General features: G+C 38.1%; 1 protein-coding gene across 4 annotated transcripts in view; it reads right to left on the bottom strand.

Moving 5' to 3' along the window:
• NBEAL1 (neurobeachin like 1) overlaps positions 1-19,761 on the bottom strand; it is a 206,050-nt gene that overhangs the window by 8,730 nt on the left and 177,559 nt on the right. For all 4 annotated transcript variants that reach the window (XM_054549029.2, XM_002812769.6, XM_054549030.2 and 1 more), the window contains 8 exons: positions 17,678-17,767; positions 15,566-15,675; positions 13,299-13,471; positions 12,240-12,334; positions 7,755-7,871; positions 7,186-7,347; positions 5,374-5,522; positions 2,822-2,957 (listed from right to left, as the gene is read on the bottom strand). In XM_054549029.2, the coding sequence (XP_054405004.1) occupies positions 2,822-2,957; positions 5,374-5,522; positions 7,186-7,347; positions 7,755-7,871; positions 12,240-12,334; positions 13,299-13,471; positions 15,566-15,675; positions 17,678-17,767 (1,032 nt within the window). The remainder of the gene's footprint in view (positions 1-2,821; positions 2,958-5,373; positions 5,523-7,185; positions 7,348-7,754; positions 7,872-12,239; positions 12,335-13,298; positions 13,472-15,565; positions 15,676-17,677; positions 17,768-19,761) is intronic.

Raw genomic sequence — 19,761 nt, 5'->3', positions numbered from 1 at the left:
CTGGGATTACAGGTGTGAGCCAATACACCTGGCTCAAAATTATTCTTAATTTTGCTAACCAGACATACAGGTTTGGAGATTTTCTTTTCTAGAATTTACAGTACTGTTAATGCCAATCATAAGGATAAGAAGAAAGTAAACTAAAGTTTTGATGAAAAGAAAGTAATTTTAAAATATTTTAAGACTTTCAAAAAATAATATTTAACAAGAGAATGATAAAAAGTAATGTAGAAAACAAGGAGAGCATAAACCCCTTGAAGGCAGGAATTGCATTTTGTTCGCCATTAAATTTGCATCACCTACCATCCTTCCCAGTGTATAATAAATATTAACCAAATAGTAATTAAATCAGTGAATGAATAAATGTCTTTTAAAAGTGTTTATACATCCAAGTGGGGCAAAAATCCCCTGTGGTTTGTTGCAATTACTTTCTCAAGTGCAATCTACTTTTTAATGGTGATTCCACCTTTTTTTTTTTTTCTGAGACAGGGTTTCACTCTGTTGCCCACGCTGGAGTGCAGTGGTGCAACCTCAGCTCACTGCAACCTCTGCCTCCTGGGCTCAGGCAATCCTCCCACCTTAGCCTCCTAAGTAGCTGAGACTACAGGAACATACCATCATGCTTAGCTAATTTTTGTATTTTTAGTAGAGACAGGGTTTCGACATGTTGCCCAGGCTGGTCTCAAACTCCTGGCCTCAAGTGCTCCACCCACCTCAGCCTCCCAAAGTGCTGAGATTACAGGAGTGAGTCACCATGCCCGGCTTGCCACCTTTTTTAATGGTCACTTTTCTTTTTTTTTTGAGATGGAGTCTCGCTCTGTTGCCAGGCTGGAAGTGCAGTGGCACAATCTCAGTTCACTGCAACCTGTACCTCCTGGGTTCAAGCAATTCTCCTGCCTCAGCCTCCCAAGTAGCTGGGACTACAGGCATGCGCCACCACACCCAGCTAATTTGTTGTTCTTGTTTTTTGAGACGGAGTCTCGCTCTGTCACCAGGCTGGAGTGCAGTGGCACAATCTTGGCTCACTGCAACCTCCACCTTCCTGGTTTAAGCAATTCTCCTGCCTCAGCCTCCGCCTCCAGAGTAGCTGGGACTACAGGCATGCGCCACCACGCCCAGCTAATTTTTTTTTGTATTTTTAGTAGAGACGAGGTTTCACCATGTTGGCTAGGATGGTCTCGATCTCTTGACCTCGTGATCTGCCCACCTCAGCCTCCCAAAGTGCTGGGACTACAGGTGTGAGTCACTGCGCCTGGCCCACACCTGGCTAATTTTTGTATTTTTAGTAGAGACGGGGTTTCACCATGTTGGCCGAGATGGTCTGGCTGTCTTGACCTCGTGATCTGCCCGCGTTGGCCTTCCAAAGTGCTGGGATTACAGGCGTGAGCCACCACGCCCGGCCTAATGGTTGCTTTTCTAGGGTATATTTATTGGAGTGATAAAAGGTAAGCCTCATACAAAGTACTAGTGGCTTTGGCATGCTTGTTTTGCAGTTACATTTGCAGATGTATTTTCCGAAGCACTACTACCTTACCATCTGATTTTTACATATGATTTTCACTCTAATAGGATAATATATAAAACTGGTACATGATTAAAAAACATGTATTAATCAAGATTTTGATGTTTTAGATAAAAATAGATCTTGAAATAGAAATATCTTTTTGTAACTAAATATGGATCTAGTTCATATTCTACACTGTAGTACAGAGTCTTGCTCGGTCACCCAGGCTGGAGTGCAGCGGCGTGATATCAGCTCACTGCAACCACCAATTCCCAGGTTCAACTGATTCTTTTGCCTCAGCCTCCCAAGTAGCTGGGATTACTGGAATATGCCACCACACCTGGCTAATTTTTGTATTTTTAGTAGAGATGGGGTTTCACCACGTTGGCCAGGCTGGTCTCGAACTCCTGACCTCAAGTGATCCACTCCCCTTGGTCCCCCAAAGTGCAGGGATTACAGGTGTGAGCCACCATGCCCAGCCATAATAACATTAATTTAACGACACTTTTTTTTGTTAAAATAATATGCTGAAAAAAAGCATAAGGACTGAATAAATTTCAAATATTTATAAAACAGGTTTTTACGATCTTTAACAGGTTATTATAGCCACTGACTGTGTGACGGTAATTTCTTCCCTTGAAATAACCCCGACAGATCCCATATTGTTAGATTTCTCAGAAAATACCAACAGTGACTTAAAAAAATTTATAATGCTTAATTTAACTATGTAATAACACAAATTATTTGGAAGAATCAGTAAGTTACTGGAGTATAACTACAAAGTTTTCCTAAGAGTGAGAGTTAGATTTATGATATCTGAATATTCAATAATTGATAAATCATTAGCAAGTAAATTTAACTATAGGAAACTCACTGAGAATAAGCACACTATATGGGGATATTTGTAGTTACAAATAAAAAATGATGCTTTTACAAAAGAACAACTGACATAGTTATGATGAGTATTTGTTAAAACTAAAGTAGTTTTATTGTTTGAGCCTATATTTTATTCTTTTGCAAAGGCTCCTATGTATTGAAAATCTAAGTTGTGGTCTTGAATCTAGATTTGGAAGAAATGAACTTTCTTATTCCTATAGAGTGGTAGATAGAATTGCCAAAGGTGGGCTTTCAATAATAACATAAACATCATTCTTGAATAATAGCTTTATCCTGTTTTTATTTACCGCCTTTTGAAAAATCAAATTTGGTTTTTAATTTGTTTATCCCTAATGGTGACTTCTCAATCAGTTGGAATGAAGGAGAACCAAAGTAATCCCCAACAGTATGAGAAATGAAATTACTGATGCTAGGTTTTACCTCAGCAGGCTTGCCAACACCCACTACAATCAATTTGCCATCTTCTAAACCTACAAGAATATGGCTGTTTTCTTTGGTTACACAAACACAATGGATAGGCAGTCGCATGGCTAATGGGCTGATGCTGAGATTCAAGCTAGAAAAGAAATAAAAAATACAGACATAATTACATGGATTTATAATGAATTCACAGAATTTTATATCTGGAAAATAAATTAATGCTCATCTAGTTCTGCATTCTAATTTTACAGACGTGGGAACTTGTGTCCAGAAAGTCTAAGTGACTCACACAAGGGCCTGTATTTACAGCATTACTTAAGATACTTGATAAATGGATTTTTCCTCTATTTTTGACATCTATTTTTCTTCTAACCATATATAATCAAACAAAATATTAATAAAGCAACCATGAACCTAAAATATAAAAATTTTCTTGACTTCCTAGAGAATCTTACTCTTTTTTCAATTTTCCAACCCATTCTATTATTACTTTAGTTTTTACATCTTATTATTACATTCATCATTTATCTAAGGTAAATAGTCTTTACGTTCCCTTTAGAGAGATTAGAGGGAAGGTGAGAGACAAAGTAAGGAACACAACAGTTAGATAGGATTCTATATGGATACTAACTAGATTTTTATCCTTAGTGTTCTTCCTAAAACAGATAGAAATAAAGTTCCTATACTAGTCACCGTTCTCTGAGCCTCAGACTCTCAGTGGGCATTTGTTCTAGTCTTGCTCTGATCTTATCCCTGAAATGCAGCACAGTACACACCATGTTCATTGCTGTTCCTACGTCTTTGTGCTTTATTTCCTCACATATTGCCTACCTCCATCTCCAAAAGAAGGCCCTCCCTGTCTTTTCATGTCCATTTAATTCCTACTAATCCTTCATCAAGACTCCTCTGACTACTCAGATCCATGCTAATCCTTAATGTCTTTAAAACTCATCTTACACATGCAACTGGGACCATATAATTTAGCTCTTAAACTGTTCACAACAGTACACAAATATTGATATTTCCCCAACTAGTCTTTTTTTTTTTTTTTGAGACAGAGTCTCGCTCTGTCACCCAGGCTGGAGTGCAGTGGTGTGATCTCAGTCACTGCAACCTCTGCCTCCTGAGTTCAAGCAATTCTCCTGCCTCAGGCTCCTGAGTATCTGGGGACTACAGGTGCCCGCCACCACACTCGGCTAATTTTTTTACTTTTAGTAGAAATGGGGTTTCACTATGTTGGCCAGGCTGGTCTTGAACTCCTGACCTCAAAAGATCCAGCTACCTCAGCCTCCCAAAGTGCTGGGATTACAGGCGTGAGCCACCACGCCCAGCCTCCAACTAGTCTTAAACCCCTTAAAAACCATTATTATGAGTAAGCATCACAGTATTGAGCACCTAGGCACTCTTATTAAATGCTTTTTGCCTTGTTGATTCATAAATGAGTGGTGGGTAAGAAGCCCGGAAATCTCGGGCCAGGTGCAGTGGCTCATGCCTGTAATCCCAGCACTTAGGGAAGGCTGAGGTGGGTGGATCACTTGAGGTCAGGAATTTGACACCAGCCTGGCCAACATGGTGGAACCTCGTCTCTACTAAAAATACAAAAATTAGCTGGGCATGATGGCATGCACATATATTCCCAGCTAACGTGGAGGCTGAGGCAGGAGAATCACTTGAACCTGGAGGCAAAGGCTGCAGTGAGCCAATATCATGCCACTGCACTCCAGCCTGGGTGACAGAGCAAGACTAGGTCTCAAAAAACAAAACAAAACAAAAACACATATCCACTACTCCAGTATCTCTCTCCTTCACTAGATTAAATGACAACAGATCCCGATACCAATTTTATACACACACATGCTTAAATATGTTAAATATACTCTACTTTATTTTACCACAGTTGAGAAAAACTTTATAAAATTTCAAACCATCATTTGGACAAATTTCCAAATCCATAATACAGACTTGGTACTATGAACATTTTTTTCTAGCTCTACATATTTAAAACATTTCTTTTGAGACAGGGTCTTGCTCTGTTGTCCAGGCTGGAGTGCAGTGGTATGATCATAGCTTACTGTAGCCTTCACCTGGGCTCAAGCAATCCTCCCACCTCAGCCTCCCAAGTAGCTGGGAACACAGGAACATGCTACCATGCTCAGCTAATTTTTAAAGTTTTTATTTTTAGTAGAGATGAGGTCTTGCTATGTGCCCAGGTTGGTCTTAAACTCCTGGGCTCAAGCATTCCTCCCTCTTTGACCTCCCAAAGTGCTGGATTACAGGCAGGAGCCACCATGCCCAGCTTAAAAAATTTTTTAACTGTGGTAAAATATATATAATGTAAAATTTTCTACATATTAAAAAAATGTATATATATATTTCCTTTATGAATCCAGGAATACTTTAGCTTCTCTAATTTTTTATACTTGCTAAAAGAGAAATTTTTATAATAAATGATAAACCAAAAGATTAAAAATCTTAGATTCCTGATTTTCACTCTAGACTAGAAGTACTGCCACCTTTTCTTAAGTGATACTTCATTAGTTTTTATTACTTACCTGTGGAGATCTCTTATAGACAGGAATCCTTGTAAGCTGCCTGTGACAATGTGTTCTCCAATTATACATATATCTGATACCTGTTCCTTCAGGATTTGAGACCCTAGATACTTGCCATTTATAGAAAACAGATGTAATGCATTCTTATCCTGAAAAGAATTAAGGAAAATTTAACAATTTCAAATAAAAACTGAGTTTTTATATTACTAGTTAAAACTAGTAATATATACAGAATAATTATTTGGCTTAACATTTTGGGATAAAAGTATGGCTATATTTAAAGACCAAGTGTGTAGACAATATTATTAAAGTGATTTCAAATCAGATTGCCAAGTAAATATTAAATGAGAAATCTCACTCTCTCCAAAGAAGAATTAAAATCTCATTCCGCCCTCCCCAAAACTCTACATTCTTAAAACAAAAGAAAAAAATTCTTTTTCTTTTGAGATGGAGCTTCGCTCTGTCACCCAGGCTGGAGTGCGGTGGCACAACCTTGGCTCACTGAAAGCTCTGCCTCCCAGGTTCACGCCATTCTCCTGCCTCAGCCTCCCAAGTAGCTGGGACTACAGGTGCCCGACACCATGCCTGGCTTATCTTTTTTTGTATTTTTAGTAGAGATGGGGTTTCACTGTGTTAGTCAGGATGGTCTCGATCTCCTGACCTCGTGATCCGCCCGCCTCGGCCTCCCAAAGTGCTGGGATTACAGGCGTGAGCCACTGCGCCCGGACTTTTTTTTTTTTTGAGTTCAAGTCTTGTTCCATTGCCCAGGCTGGAGTGCAGTGGCATAATCTTGGCTCACTGCAATGTCTGCCTCCTGGGTTCAAGCAATTCTCCTGTCTCAGCCTCCCTAGTAGCTGGAGACTACAGGCATGCACCACCATGCCCGGCTAATTTTTGTATTTTTAGTAGAGATGGGGTTTCACCATTTTGGCCAGGCTGGTCTGGAACTCCTGACCTCAGGTGATCCACCCGCCTCAGCCTCCCAAAGTGCTGGGATTACAGGCGTGAGCCACCATTCCCGGCCCCCCAAAATTCTTAATATTGAAAAAGCTTAGGCTGGGCATGGTGGCTTATGTCTGTAATCCCAGTGCTTTGGGAGTCCAAAGCAGGAGGATCGCTTGAGCCCAGGGGTTTGAGACCAGCCTAGGCAACATAGGGAGACCTCGTCTCTACCAAAAATTAAAAAAAATCTAGCCAGGTGTGGTGGCACATGCCAGTAGTCCCAGCTACTGAGGGGGCTGAGGCAGAAGTATCACTTAAGCCCAGGAGTTTGAGGCCAAAGTGAGCTATAATTGTATCACTGATCGCGCCACTGCACTCCAGCTTGGGCAACAGAGTGAGACCCTGTCTCAAAAAAAAAAAAAAAAAAAATATATATATATATATACACACACACATACACATACACACACACATATATAAATTAAATAAATAAATAGTGATGTCACTGACAGGAAACAAACATAAACTTGAGGGCTTGTTTATTTATACCCTGCCTTATGCAAAAGGAATTTCAGTTGGCTATCATTTCCAGTTTCCACTTAAGCTTAAAAAATCCTACATAATCAGAAATTATTTTGAAATCATATATTACACAAGTCAATAGAAATCTCAATAATAAAATACTAATGTGAGGCTACGATTGTGGTAGAAGTCCATCTAATGTTAAGAAACGAACAACTGAATGATGAAAGAAAAACATCCTCTTTAAAATATGGTGTTCTTTCTTTCTTCAATAAACCTCATCTATAATGTGGGGAGGGAAAGATACGCTATTGGGAGTCTACCCCTATTGCATGAAAGGTCATATACCTTGAGGGTGGTCTTTTCTTCAATGCTGGAGTAGACAACAATATGTCCTTCCCAAGATATAGCCAAATTAGGAATGGTCAGGAACAGAGAACTCTCACAAGGTGGTCGTAAAGTCCTCATGTACTGACCTTTCTGAATGGTATGTATAATCACCGTTCCATCCTACACACAGGATATATCAGAAAATGAAAAAGACAAAGAAAAAGAACAGCAAAAAAGAATAAAAGTAGAGTGGGCCAGATAAAGACATGTGGGAAGGGAACCAAGAAAATGATTATTCCATCAAGGATACATGCACCTTAGGAAAAATTCCAACTTCGAAATTTCAAATAGTATTTTATTTCCTAGAATGTCCTCTTCCCTTAAATAATAAAATGAATAAAATCCCAAAATGGCATTCAGTGTTTTCTTTATTTTGCAAAGTCTATTCTACTTTTGCAAAGTCCTATACAAATATGGTATAACATTTCTATACTCTTATCAATTCCTCTGAAAAACTTTTTAGTTATAAATGTTGGTAATACATTTGTAGACAAAATAAATAGTATTTCTTAAAGGTGAAATCTTACCCTTGATCCTGACACTGCCATGTCTAGCTCAGTGCTGATGCCAACACTCAATACCTCATCGGTGTGTCCATAAAGAATCTGAAAAGGTTTAGATGCTAAGCCCACAGGAACACCTCCCTAATAATAAAAGAGAAAAGCAAAGGTAAAGGTGGTTTCTTGTTTCCTGTTTTTCACAAGGTTTATATTGCATTTAAACCTTCTAATCACAAACTAACATTGCAACTAGTTACAATCACTGAGTCTATTCATAGTAGTACTCATTCTTACATTTCTACTTGGATTTCTGAATTATTCTCCATCTCAAAAACTTAACTAAGCTCAAAACCTTAACATAAATTGTTGCAATGTTGACAGTCTTGGATTAATTTTTCCAAGTATGTTATTTCCCCTTTTAATCTACAGATTTATTCTTCCTTAACTTCAAATAAACTTTTTGTGTTATATTTCTGAATAACTTTATTTTTTTGAGACAGGGTCTCTCATTCTGTTACCCAGGCTGGAGTGCAGTGGCATGAACATGGCTCACTGTAGCCTCGACCTTCTGGACTCAAGTGATCCTCCTACCTTAGCCTCCCTGAGTAGCTGGGACCACAGGCATGTACCACCATGCTTGGCTAATTTTTAAAATTTTTTTGTAGAGATGAGGGTCTTGCCATGTTGCCCAGGCTGGTCTTGAACTCTGGGGCTCAAGTAATCCTTCTGCCTCAGCCTTCCAAAGTGCTGGGATTATAGGTATTGGCCACCATGCCCGGCTGAATAATTTTTCCATTTACTGGGATCACTGCTTCAGGGACATCAATTATCTTTATGCTGACTGTCTTTGATTTTTATAGCTATCATTCTTTCTCTAACTGCTTTAAAGTTACCTTTCTATTGACATTCACTTTGATTACATCTTTTTTTCCAGGCCACTAATGTGATTTGCAGCCACATCAAATCTCTTTCTTGTAGTTTCTGCTTCAGGTTTATTTGTGTTTGTAATGGTATTTTTTTAATATGTCTTGGCTGCAGCCCTTTGAAAAAACATTTGTGGTACACAGTAGGTATATATATTTATGGGGTATGTAATGGTACTGGTTTTAATCTCAACTTGATTCTTCTGCAACCTTTGTTTTCACCTTATAATGCTATTTTATCATTTCATGTTTGATCTTCCATTTTATTGAACTTCCATTCTTATGTTTTCCTAATAACACAATTGTATTGCAAAAAATTGCTCTCTGAGTCATCTTCCAGAAGAAAGACTCTTCCTTCATGTCTTTAGCATGCTTTGTCTTTAGCATACACATAGTTGTATGTTATTTGTTTTATCTGAATAGTTGCTATTTGTATTTGTGATTATCCCAGACAACTCTGCTCACACCTTCCACCTGTTCCATGTAGTGTTCATTAATTCCCCTTGACACTCTGCTACCTGTGACAAATTTGTCTTTCCCTGTGAGTATCAGTCTGAGTGTGTAGTTCACTATATTTAACTTTTAAAACTCAGGTAATTCCTATATTATGGAAATAATTCCAGTTCAAGAGAAAGAAGAGCCCTTCCTAAATTTATTTGGCAAAGATTGCATATCCCCATACTAAACATGATAAAGACAGAACAAAAAGATCTATTTTACTTAAGAGTAATCATTAAAGTACTAGCTAATAAGATACATCAGTAAAGTGTAATAACAATATACCATAAACTATGTGGGTTTATTATAAAAATTCAAGGATGGTTCAAACCTAGGAAAGTTCTCAACATAATACATCAAGAAAAAGTAAGAGAAAGATTATAAATAAGATAAACTGGGAAAAACAGCTGTAAAGAACATTATTGGAAATACAAAATTAGAACATGGACTGTGGATTAGCTAATGGTATTGTATAAATGTTAAGCATTCTGATTTTGGTAACTTCACTGGGTTTATGTACAAGATTGTCTTTGTTCTTAGAAAATACACACTGACTTATTTAGGGGTAAAGGAACATGATATCTCCAACTTACAAATGGTTAAAAAAAAATAAGATGCTGTAAGAAGGAGATACTAAAAGAGACTGATAAGACACAGGATACAAAATATACTATTTTTGCAAATTTTTTACAAGTTTGAAATTTCATTAAAACTATAAAGTTACCAAAAGAAAAAAATAATAGAAGGAAGCTAAATACTTATATGTGAAAAACACAACTAGTGAAACCTAACAGCAAACACTATACTAAATGGTAACATTGGGAAGGCATTTTCATCAAAATTAGATATAAGGCGGGGATGCTCATTATAATTTTGCTTACCTTATTGTATTAGCTAATAATATAAGAAAATGAAATAATTAGTATATTAGAAAAGATAAAGCAAATCACTTTTATTTTCAGATCACATGATTGTATTATCTACCTTATTTTCAGAAAATCCAAGAAATACTAATAACCATGAGAGTCGATAAGAGGATTTGGCAAAGTAATTCGATATAATTGTACAGAAATCAGTCAAATCACCATATAGCTTTTCTTTATATTGACAATAATCAGATACAAAAATGATTTTTAAAACCCCACTAAAAATAGTAATAAAAAAATGATAATTTGAAGTATCACAAGGTATCAGATCTAAATGAAAAAGAAAGAAAGTTTATCAAAGGACATAAAAAGGACCTGAAACAAACATGAAAAGACACTTCCTATTTCTGTAAATAAATAACTATAAAAATATACCAAATTATTGGGAGGCTGAGGTGGGCAGAACGCTTGAGCCTAGGAGTTCGAGACCAGCCTGGGTAACATGGCAGAGACAATCCTTTTCTCTCTACTAAAAATACAAAAACTAGCCAGGCGTGGTGGTGCATGCCTGGAGTCCCAGCTACTTGGGAGGTTGAGAAGCGAGGATTGCTTGAGCCTGGGAGGTCAAGGTTGCAGTGAGCTATGATTGTGCCACTGCACTCCAGCATGGACGACAGAGTGAGACCTTGCCTCAAAAACAAAAAAAACAAAAAAAACAAAAAAAAAACCAAACCAAATTAACATATAAATTAAATACAATTTCAGTAAGACTAAAATGGAGTTTTTTTTTTTTTTTTTTAAAGGGGTATGGGGCCGGGTGTGGTGGCTCACACCTGTAATCCCAGCACTTTGGGAGGCCGAGGCAGGCAGATCATGAGGTCAAGAGTTCGAGACTGTCCTGGCCAAGATGGTGAAACCCTGTCTCTACTAAAAATACAAAAATTAGTTGGGCGTGGTGGCGCACACTGGTAGTCCCAGCTATTCAGGAGACTGAGGCAGGAGAATCGCTTGAACCCAGGAGGTGGAGGTTGCAGTGAGCCAAGGTTGCGCCACTGCACTCTAGCTGGGCACAGGACAGAGCAAGACTCTATCTCAAAAAAACAAAAAACAAAAGAGGGTATGGCTAAAACGTAAGTTCATATGTAAGAATACCTATACAAGACTAGATGAGAACATTACACTTCAAGTGTAATGCTTCCTATTCAGAAGTAAACAAAGCCTTATCCAATGTAGATAAATAAATTACCAATAAATTAAAGATTGTAATATAAGAAAACAAAAAAAATTAGAAGAAAACAATTATTTTTTTGAGATAGGATCTTGCTCAGTCACCCAGGCTGGAGTGCAGTGGCAGGATCTCAGCTCACTGCAGTCTCTGCTTCCCTGGCTCAAGCAATCCTTCCACCTCAGCCTCCCACGTATTATAGCTAGGACTACAAGCATGTCCCATGCTCAGCTGGGTTTTTTAAATGGAAGAAAATTTCTAGATACTTTTTATAAATTTGGAGTGGGAGAAAGCCTGTGAAGACAATGTAGAAAACATAGAAGCTGACCGGGCGCAGTGGCTCACACCTATAATCCCAGCACTTTGGGAGGCCAAGGCAGGTGGATCACTGAAGGTCAGGAGTTCGAGACCAGCCTGGCCAACATGGTGAAACCCCATTTCTGCTAAAAATACAAAAAAAAAAAAAAGCCAGGCATGGTGGCATGTGCCTGTAATCCCAGTTACATGGGAGGCTGAGACAGGAGAATTGCTTGAACCTGGGAGGCGGAGGCTGCAGTGAGCCGAGATCATGCCATCTCAAAAAAAAAAAAAAGAAAAGAAAAGAAAACAGAAGCTACTTAACAAAAGTGATACTTCCTGGACCAATATTATTATGAGAATGCAATCAGGTTGATGAAAACTATAAATCTATCATTTCTAGTAGTCCCACAAGAAAGAAAGTAGAAATGTTACTATGCTAAAAGACAATAAAATAATTACTGTTTTCCTAGGAAAGGTAAGAAGGAAGAATCTTTGGAAAGCAATAGGGAATAAGGTAATGAATCAGACAGTAAACCTAGGAAAAAATGTGGTGATTTGAACAGGACAAAATGTGGATAAAAAGAATACAAAGGAGCTCAGCCACTGCCAGAAAACAATTCGATGTCCTAGTAGAACATTTTGCTAGTATTCTCAGGGTGAATCTCTGATCTAAATCAAGAACATTTAAATGTGTGACTACCTGTTGTGTTATTTGCCATATCATACATGTAGTATCTCTGGAACCAGAAATCAAATGTATTCCACAGTAATCTGTAGCTAAGCAAGTCACAATATCTGTAAGAAAAGGAATTAAATAAAATGAAATGCCTCGTTTTGCTAAAATAGAACTTTAAGAGCAATTTTTGTTAATGTTCAAACTATTCCTAAATCAGTTATGCCAACAGGGAGGAATGTAGACATGGTACTGGAAAAGCATTGGGGAAGAGAGACACAGGAAAGCAGCAGTGTCAAAATTACCTCGGAGAGCTTTCTTTGAAATCCCCCTTCTCTGAGCATGAGAAGTCGACATGCGGTGTGGGGAATGACTACCACAATCTTGGGAGGAGGTTAGACAGTTTGAGATAGATCCCCAGGTAATTTTCATATGCTACTTTGCTTTCTCATCCCCATTCACCTTCTACTCCCATTGGGAATTAGAATCCTATAGAATATATGTCCTTAGAAAAACTGCACCTACTACACTAAAAATTCACAATACAAATATATTTTTCCTAAACTGCAGAGGTAAGTGTTATCTTAGGATTGACTAGTACAGAATTAGCAGCAGACTCCATTTTCCTTCCCTAACAGGTTTATTAGAAAAAAACCTACTCGATGTTTTATTCTTATATTGAAGACTAATACACTAAGAAGTAGCACGTTAAAACTACATTCAACAATTTCATCACTCTTATGTTTAACTGTTAACAAAGTAATAGAGCAGTTGATGTCTTATTTAATGACAGCAGATTTTATTACCATTTTGTCTTAAAATTCTTACTTTTATCATTCATTAAAAAAAAAAAAACTTAGCCTAACATTTTCCAGATACTATGAAGCTGTATTTATGTGGTGCTTTATTATACCCAAAATACATGAGACACTCCTATAGAAAGTATATATTTATAATCCTACACAATAAAAAAGTTCACTCAGCCTCAAAGGTAAAATTTAATGCTCATTACAAGGAGCATGTACTACTTTTATACTTAAGAAAAAAAATTTTTTGAGCATTTTTGGAAAAAAAGCTAATGCTTACCCATATGCCGGATGATGTGTGAGATAATTTTGCCTTTTGTAAGTGACATCACTTGAATGCTATTATCCCAGTATCCAGCGCTGAAGAGCAACTTTGCATCATGTGATACTACAAATAGCTTAGAAGTGATCTCTAGCCCGGGAGCAAAAGGACCATTCATACTGCGCTGAGTTCTGTAAACACAATTAAATATCAGACTTTTCCTTACAAGATCATGTATACTGATGTGAACTATTCTTTTTAAACCTCTCTAAAAAAGAAATAAAAAATTAGTCCCAAATGTCCTACTTGATATGTCTATTAATAAACGATAGACTTTCAGAAAATACGTTATCTCACTGTAATATTTTTCATAAATTAAGAATATACATAACAATCTCAAGTGGTAAGCAAAAAAAGGTGAGATCAGTGAAGGTGTGAAGAAAGCTTAAATCTTGGATTTCAGAGACAATTTAATAAAATTGGCAATTTTGTAAATGGCAGCCTTAAAGTTTAAAGATAAGACAGGATATGCCAGGACCAGGAATATCAGAAATAAACTTAAACCAGGGATGTCCTACACAAGGTGATGCATAGGAGATAAATCAGGCAGATAAGTGTGTATCTAACAACACTTATGATGACTGTTTTCCATTTGAACCAAAGCAAGCATGCTGGTTTTATCAGCTTCCAAGTGCAATACCTGTGAGCTTAGCCAATCCAGATTCTGCAGAAAGACAAGTGATTGCAACTCAGTGTGTATATAGAAAATGAGGGCTAATTCTCATACTCTAGCTATAAAACTTTATTGTTCAATATTAATTTGCTGAGAATATGCTTCTTGCAAAACATAACAGTACTATGTGGGATAAGAAAGAAAAAAAAACATTTTCCTTAATCTCATGAAGTTGTATTCTAGTTGAGGAAGACAAAGATACAGTGATAACAATTACCTTATTTTAAATAGTTTTCAAATATATGATGTAATTTGATCCTCAACACGGAGTGTGATTTTTGAATTTTATTTTAATTTTAGTTTTTTTGAGGTGGAGTCTTGCTCTGTTGTCCAGGCTGAAGTGCAGTGGTGCAATCTCAGCTCACTGCAACCTCTGTCTCCTGGGTTCAAGCGATTCTCCTGCCTCGGCCTCCCGAGTAGCTTGGATTACAGGTTCCCACTACCATGTCTGGCTAATTTTTGTATTTGTATTTTTATTTTATTTTTTTGAGATGGAGTCTTGCTCTGTTGCCCAGGCTGGAGTGCAGTGGGCGTGATCTTGGCTCACTGCAAGCTCCACCTCCTGGGTTCACGCCATTCTCCTGCCTCAGCCTCCCGAGTAGCTGGGACTACTGGCGCCCGCCACCATGCCTGGCTAATTTTTTTGTATTTTTAGTAGAGATGGGGTTTCACTGTGTTAGCCAAGATGGTCTCTATCTCCTGACCTCGTGATCCGCCCGCTTCTGCCTCCCAAAGTGCTGGGATTACAGGCGTGAGCCACTGCGCCCGGCCAATTTTTGTATTTTTAGTAGAGATGGGGTTTTGCCATGTTGGCCAGGCTAGTCTTGAACTCCTGACCTCAGGTGGTCCGCCTGCCTCAGCTTCCCAAGTTCTGGGATTACAGGCGTGAGCCACTGTGCCCAGCCATGAATGTGATTTAACTAGAAAAAAATATAAGCAAACAGGACAACTCCAGTGTAAGGGAAACACCACTTTAAGTGAGAACATAACTTTTGGAGATTAAAACACATAGGTCTTATTTTTACATAATAAAGTAGAATAAAATTACAAGGAAGTCTATTATTCCTAATGTAATTGCATTTCTATAACTCATATTATGGAAACTAAGTTTTGTATTTAAACCAATATAAATTCAGGACATAACTTAAAAATAAGGGAAGGTTGGGGAGGGGAGGGAATGGAGGGAGGAAGGAAGAAGAGATAATCTGGATCTCAAAACATTACTTTCTGGGCCAGGCGGCCTATAATCCCAGCACTTTGGGAGGCTGAGGTGGGCAGATCACTTGAGGTCAAAGGTTCGAGACCAGCCTGGCCAACATGGTGAAACTCAATTTCTACTAAAAACAAAAATTAGCCAGATAATCCCTTGAGCTCGGGAGGCAGAGGTTTCAGTGAGTGGGGATTGCACCACTGCACCGCAGAGCAAGACCTTGTCTCAAAAAAAAAAAAAAAAAAAATTTCTTTCAGAATAAATGAATCAATTAATCTAGTTTTTTTCCTGGCAATAAGGTATCTGGTATAGCTATTTTGCTTTAAATATTCATTTACTTACTTTGGATTTGTCACAGTTTGATCCTTGATGAATGTAAAGTAATTAGAAATGTTTCTGTCATAAGGCAACCATCCATGGGTTCCAATAACGTAATTCATGCTTATTGTTATCTGGAAAAGAACATATGAAGACTCAAATTAAATGAAATATTAAGGAAAGCAGCCCAGAATAACCAGATGCTCACATGACATTGGCATTTATCACTTACGGAACACTGTCAGACTGTGTACTTCAAACATGAAACTCATTAAGCACATCTTAAGATAATTCACACAGAACAAGCTCTTTGTTTATCTTTTATTTTTGGAGCCAGGGTTTCACTCTGTTGCCCAGGCTGGAGCGCAGTGACATGATCTCAGCTCATTGCAACCTTCAGGCATGCGCCACTATGCCTGGCTAATTTTTGTATTCTTTGTATTTTTTGTAGAGACATGGTTTCACCATGTTGCCCAAGCTAGTCTCCAACTCCTGGGCTTAAGTGAGCCTCCTACCTTGGCCTCCCAAAGCGTTGGGATGACAGGCGTGAGTCACCACACCTGGCCTTGTTTATCTTATTGTAAGAAAACTTGTCCAATGTTTTTTTTTTTTTGAGATAGAGTCTTGCTCTGTCACCCAGGCTGGAGTGCAGTGGCATGATCTCAGCTCACTACAACCTCCCGGGCGCAAGCAATCCTCCGACCTCAGCCTCTTGAGTAGCTGGGACCACAGGCATGCACCACCATGCCTGGCTAATTTTTTGTATTTTTAGTGGAGATGGGGTTTTGCCATGTTGCCCAGGCTGGTCTCGAACTCCTAAGCTCAAGCAGTCCACCCACAGCCTCCCAAGTTCTGGGATTACAGGTGTGAGCCACTGCGCTCGGCCCAATTTATCTTTCTTTAGGAAGATTATTTTTTCTCATGATTTCTCAAAGTTTATTAGCACTTACCAGCTGGCAGCTGGAAGAAATTCAGGGACCAGTCTTATCATAAAAATATAATATATATCATTTAGAACATAAACCAGAAGGAGACTTTACAATGAATGCAATGAACTGTTAAGGTCTCCCTGTAGTGACAGTCATAGTGAGTAAGTTCTCCTCTCTTCAAAATGAAAAGCTTTTATCTTCTTGATTATAAAAGTTAACAAGCAACCCCCGACAAACGAAATTCTGGTAACTTTAAAAAACACAGGCACTTTTTGAGGCTCAGGTGGGAGGATCACTTGAGCTCAGGAGTTTGAGACCCACCTGGGCAACATGGCAAAACCTGATCTCTACAAAAAATACAAAAATTAGCTGGCCATGGTGGTGTGTACCTGTAGTCCCAGCTACTCAGGAGGCCGAGGTGGAAGGGTCACCTGAGCCCAGGAGGTCAAGGCTGCAGTGAGCTGTGATTGGCACTCCAGCCTGGGTGACAGAGTGAGACTCTGTCTCAAAAAAAAAAAAAAAAAAAAAATATATATATATATATATATATACACACACATATATATATACATGTGTATATATATATATGTATATATATATATAAAGACTGAAATTCACAAGATTGCCACTGCTCAAAAAGTACTACTACTATTTTTGTATATCTTTTTATTTATTTATTTATTTTTATTTAGAAGGAGTCTCGCTCTTGTCACCCAGGCTGGAGTGCAGTGGCGTGATCTTGGCTCACTGCAACCTCCACCTCCTGCATTCAAGTGATTCTCCTGCCTTAGCCTCCCAAGTAGCTGGAATTACAGGCACCTGCCTCCATGCCTCTCTAATTTTTTGTATTTTTAGTAGAGACAGGGTTTCACCATGTTGCCCAAGCCAGTCTTGAACTTCTGACCTCCAGTGGTCGACCTGCCTTGGCCTCCCAAAGTGCTGGGATTACAGACGTGGGCCACTGTGCCCAGCCTATTTTTGTATATCTTTTTAGATTTTATTTTCTGAGCAAATGTTGCCCAGGCTAGTCTTGAACTCCTGGGCTCAAGCAATCTGCTTGTCTCAGCCTCCCAAAGCGCTGGGATTACAGGCACGAACCACCGTGCACAGCCAAAAAGTGGCTTTTAAAAAATATTTATTTCCTCTTTTTTTCTAAGTTTTAATGAATATAGGCATAGCAGTGTGAAAAAGGTAAAAATCAACTTACCAGTAACTCAGGGCTGCCTTGAGACATAAAAGAACGATACTGATTTTTGGGGACGGTGGCCTTTAATAGTGGAATACCATCACTAATCCCCTATAAAATAAAAGAGGTTTAGTGGCTGGTTCTGCTCATCTTTATTAGGTACAAATTACTGAAAACCGTCTCTTTAAATAAGGATGAATCCTGTGATACATCATTTTACTCTCTTGAAACATCTAATCAATTAATTTAAAATGAAGGAAAGGAATTATATACCATGTATAGATGGCATACTTGAAATTTCTGAAACCCATCACCTTCTATTCAACTATTCTGCTTTTAAAAAGAGATGTAGATTTCAAAGAGCAGCAAAATTTAAAACAGCCAATGACTTAGGATCTATCCTAAATTATACTGACATACATATAAAGTAGAAAATATGGATCATATAAGAACATGTTTCTCAAATAAGTCAAATGAGAAAAGTGGTCATAATTTATAGAAATTTCCTTTTGGGTCTAACTTTCAAAACACACTTCTAACCCATTAACCGGGGTACTCCCTGAAAGCCACAGTAGGACCAGAAAATAAAGACTGCGCTCAGAAAACATCTGCCATTATCTTATAACAATGTGAAAGAGAACAATAATTTGAACTCAGTTCCTTGATGTGACAATCGTTCACAAGTGATACCTAATATTTACTAGGTAAATTATAACATTATTGGGTATGTACTATGTATCAGGTGTTGTTCTAAGAACTTAACAGGGACTAAGTAACAAATTATAAAATTCATTATAATTTATAAAATTTTAAAAAGTTGGTGATTATCTTTTCTCTTCACGTTGTGAATTAATCCAGAGAAGAATGACTTGCATTTGAATAAGGCAAAATGAAAATGGTACCTGAAAAAAACCCATTTATTAAGCCCTTGCTTTCACTACTACCTCTACTTTCTTCACAATTTGAACACCTATGAAGAGATGACCTACAAAAGGCCTTCTCTTTTCATATTAATATATGGGGAAATACCTCTTATGAGGATGAAAAGGGATTAACAAGTTATTGGTACCCAAGGAAATCTATTGTGTTCTTTATACTGATCCAGATACTGAATGTGTCCTGGAGAAAGCTACTATGTGACTTGGTGGGTACAGAGAAGGGCAAATGTGTTGCTGCACCTGCAGATGGAACTTGGAACGTACTATATTACAAGAAAAGTCTCAGATGATTAGATAAGATGAAAATAGTTCTATTGGCATTATAGAAGAAATATAGTATTGCATGTTCATCAGATTATGGGTCAAATAGGGTCTCGTGTTGTTTTACATGCAGTAAAGAGTTAAACATAGCAGGCCTGAGACTGCCATCATTGTTACAGAAAGGCCTACTTGCAAGACTGGCCTTTGGTTGGCATCTGGGACTTGGCTGGCGAACAGTTCATCCTTACACTGACATAAAACTTTCCCTCAATGACAAGGGTGACTCACTACACCTAGGGTGTTTGTGCAAATGGTATGGTTTATGCTAAACACTTGTTTTTCTTCTGGAGTCCGGAATTTTGGTATGTGCTAGGCAGAGGGGTGTGTATGCGACCAGCCTCCAATAAAAACCTTGGGCACTGGGTCTCTAATGAGCTTCTCTGATGACAAAAAAATGTGTTTCCACATTTCATTACTGAAAGAATTAAGTAGATCTTACGTGACTCCACTAGGAGATGTCTCTTGGATACTTGTGCCTGGCTTCCCCTGGACTTCACACCATGTGCCTTTTCCCTTCGCTGATGTTGCTTTGTATCCTTTCACTGTAATAAATCTTAGCCATGACTGCAACTACATGTTGAATTCCGTGAGTCTTTCTGGCAAATCACTGAACCTGGGGGTAGTCTTGGAGACTCCCAACACATCCTGGGAATTAGTCATAATTTCTGAGCATTGTTTTTATGTGTTCTGAGTTCTATGCAACTAACTTAGATACTTTTGGAAACAACCAAGTTTGTAGAGTTTGTATTGCAACCCTAAATAACTATTTCAGTAAACATGGATTTAGGAAAAGAGTGACAGATTAATTCTGAAGTGCTTTCACAAACACGTGAAAGCATGTACCAA

The sequence above is a fragment of the Pongo abelii genome, chromosome 11 (genome assembly GCF_028885655.2).
Source record: "Pongo abelii isolate AG06213 chromosome 11, NHGRI_mPonAbe1-v2.0_pri, whole genome shotgun sequence".
Classification (NCBI taxonomy): domain Eukaryota; kingdom Metazoa; phylum Chordata; class Mammalia; order Primates; family Hominidae; genus Pongo; species Pongo abelii.
This window is presented reverse-complemented; position numbering and strand designations above follow the sequence as displayed.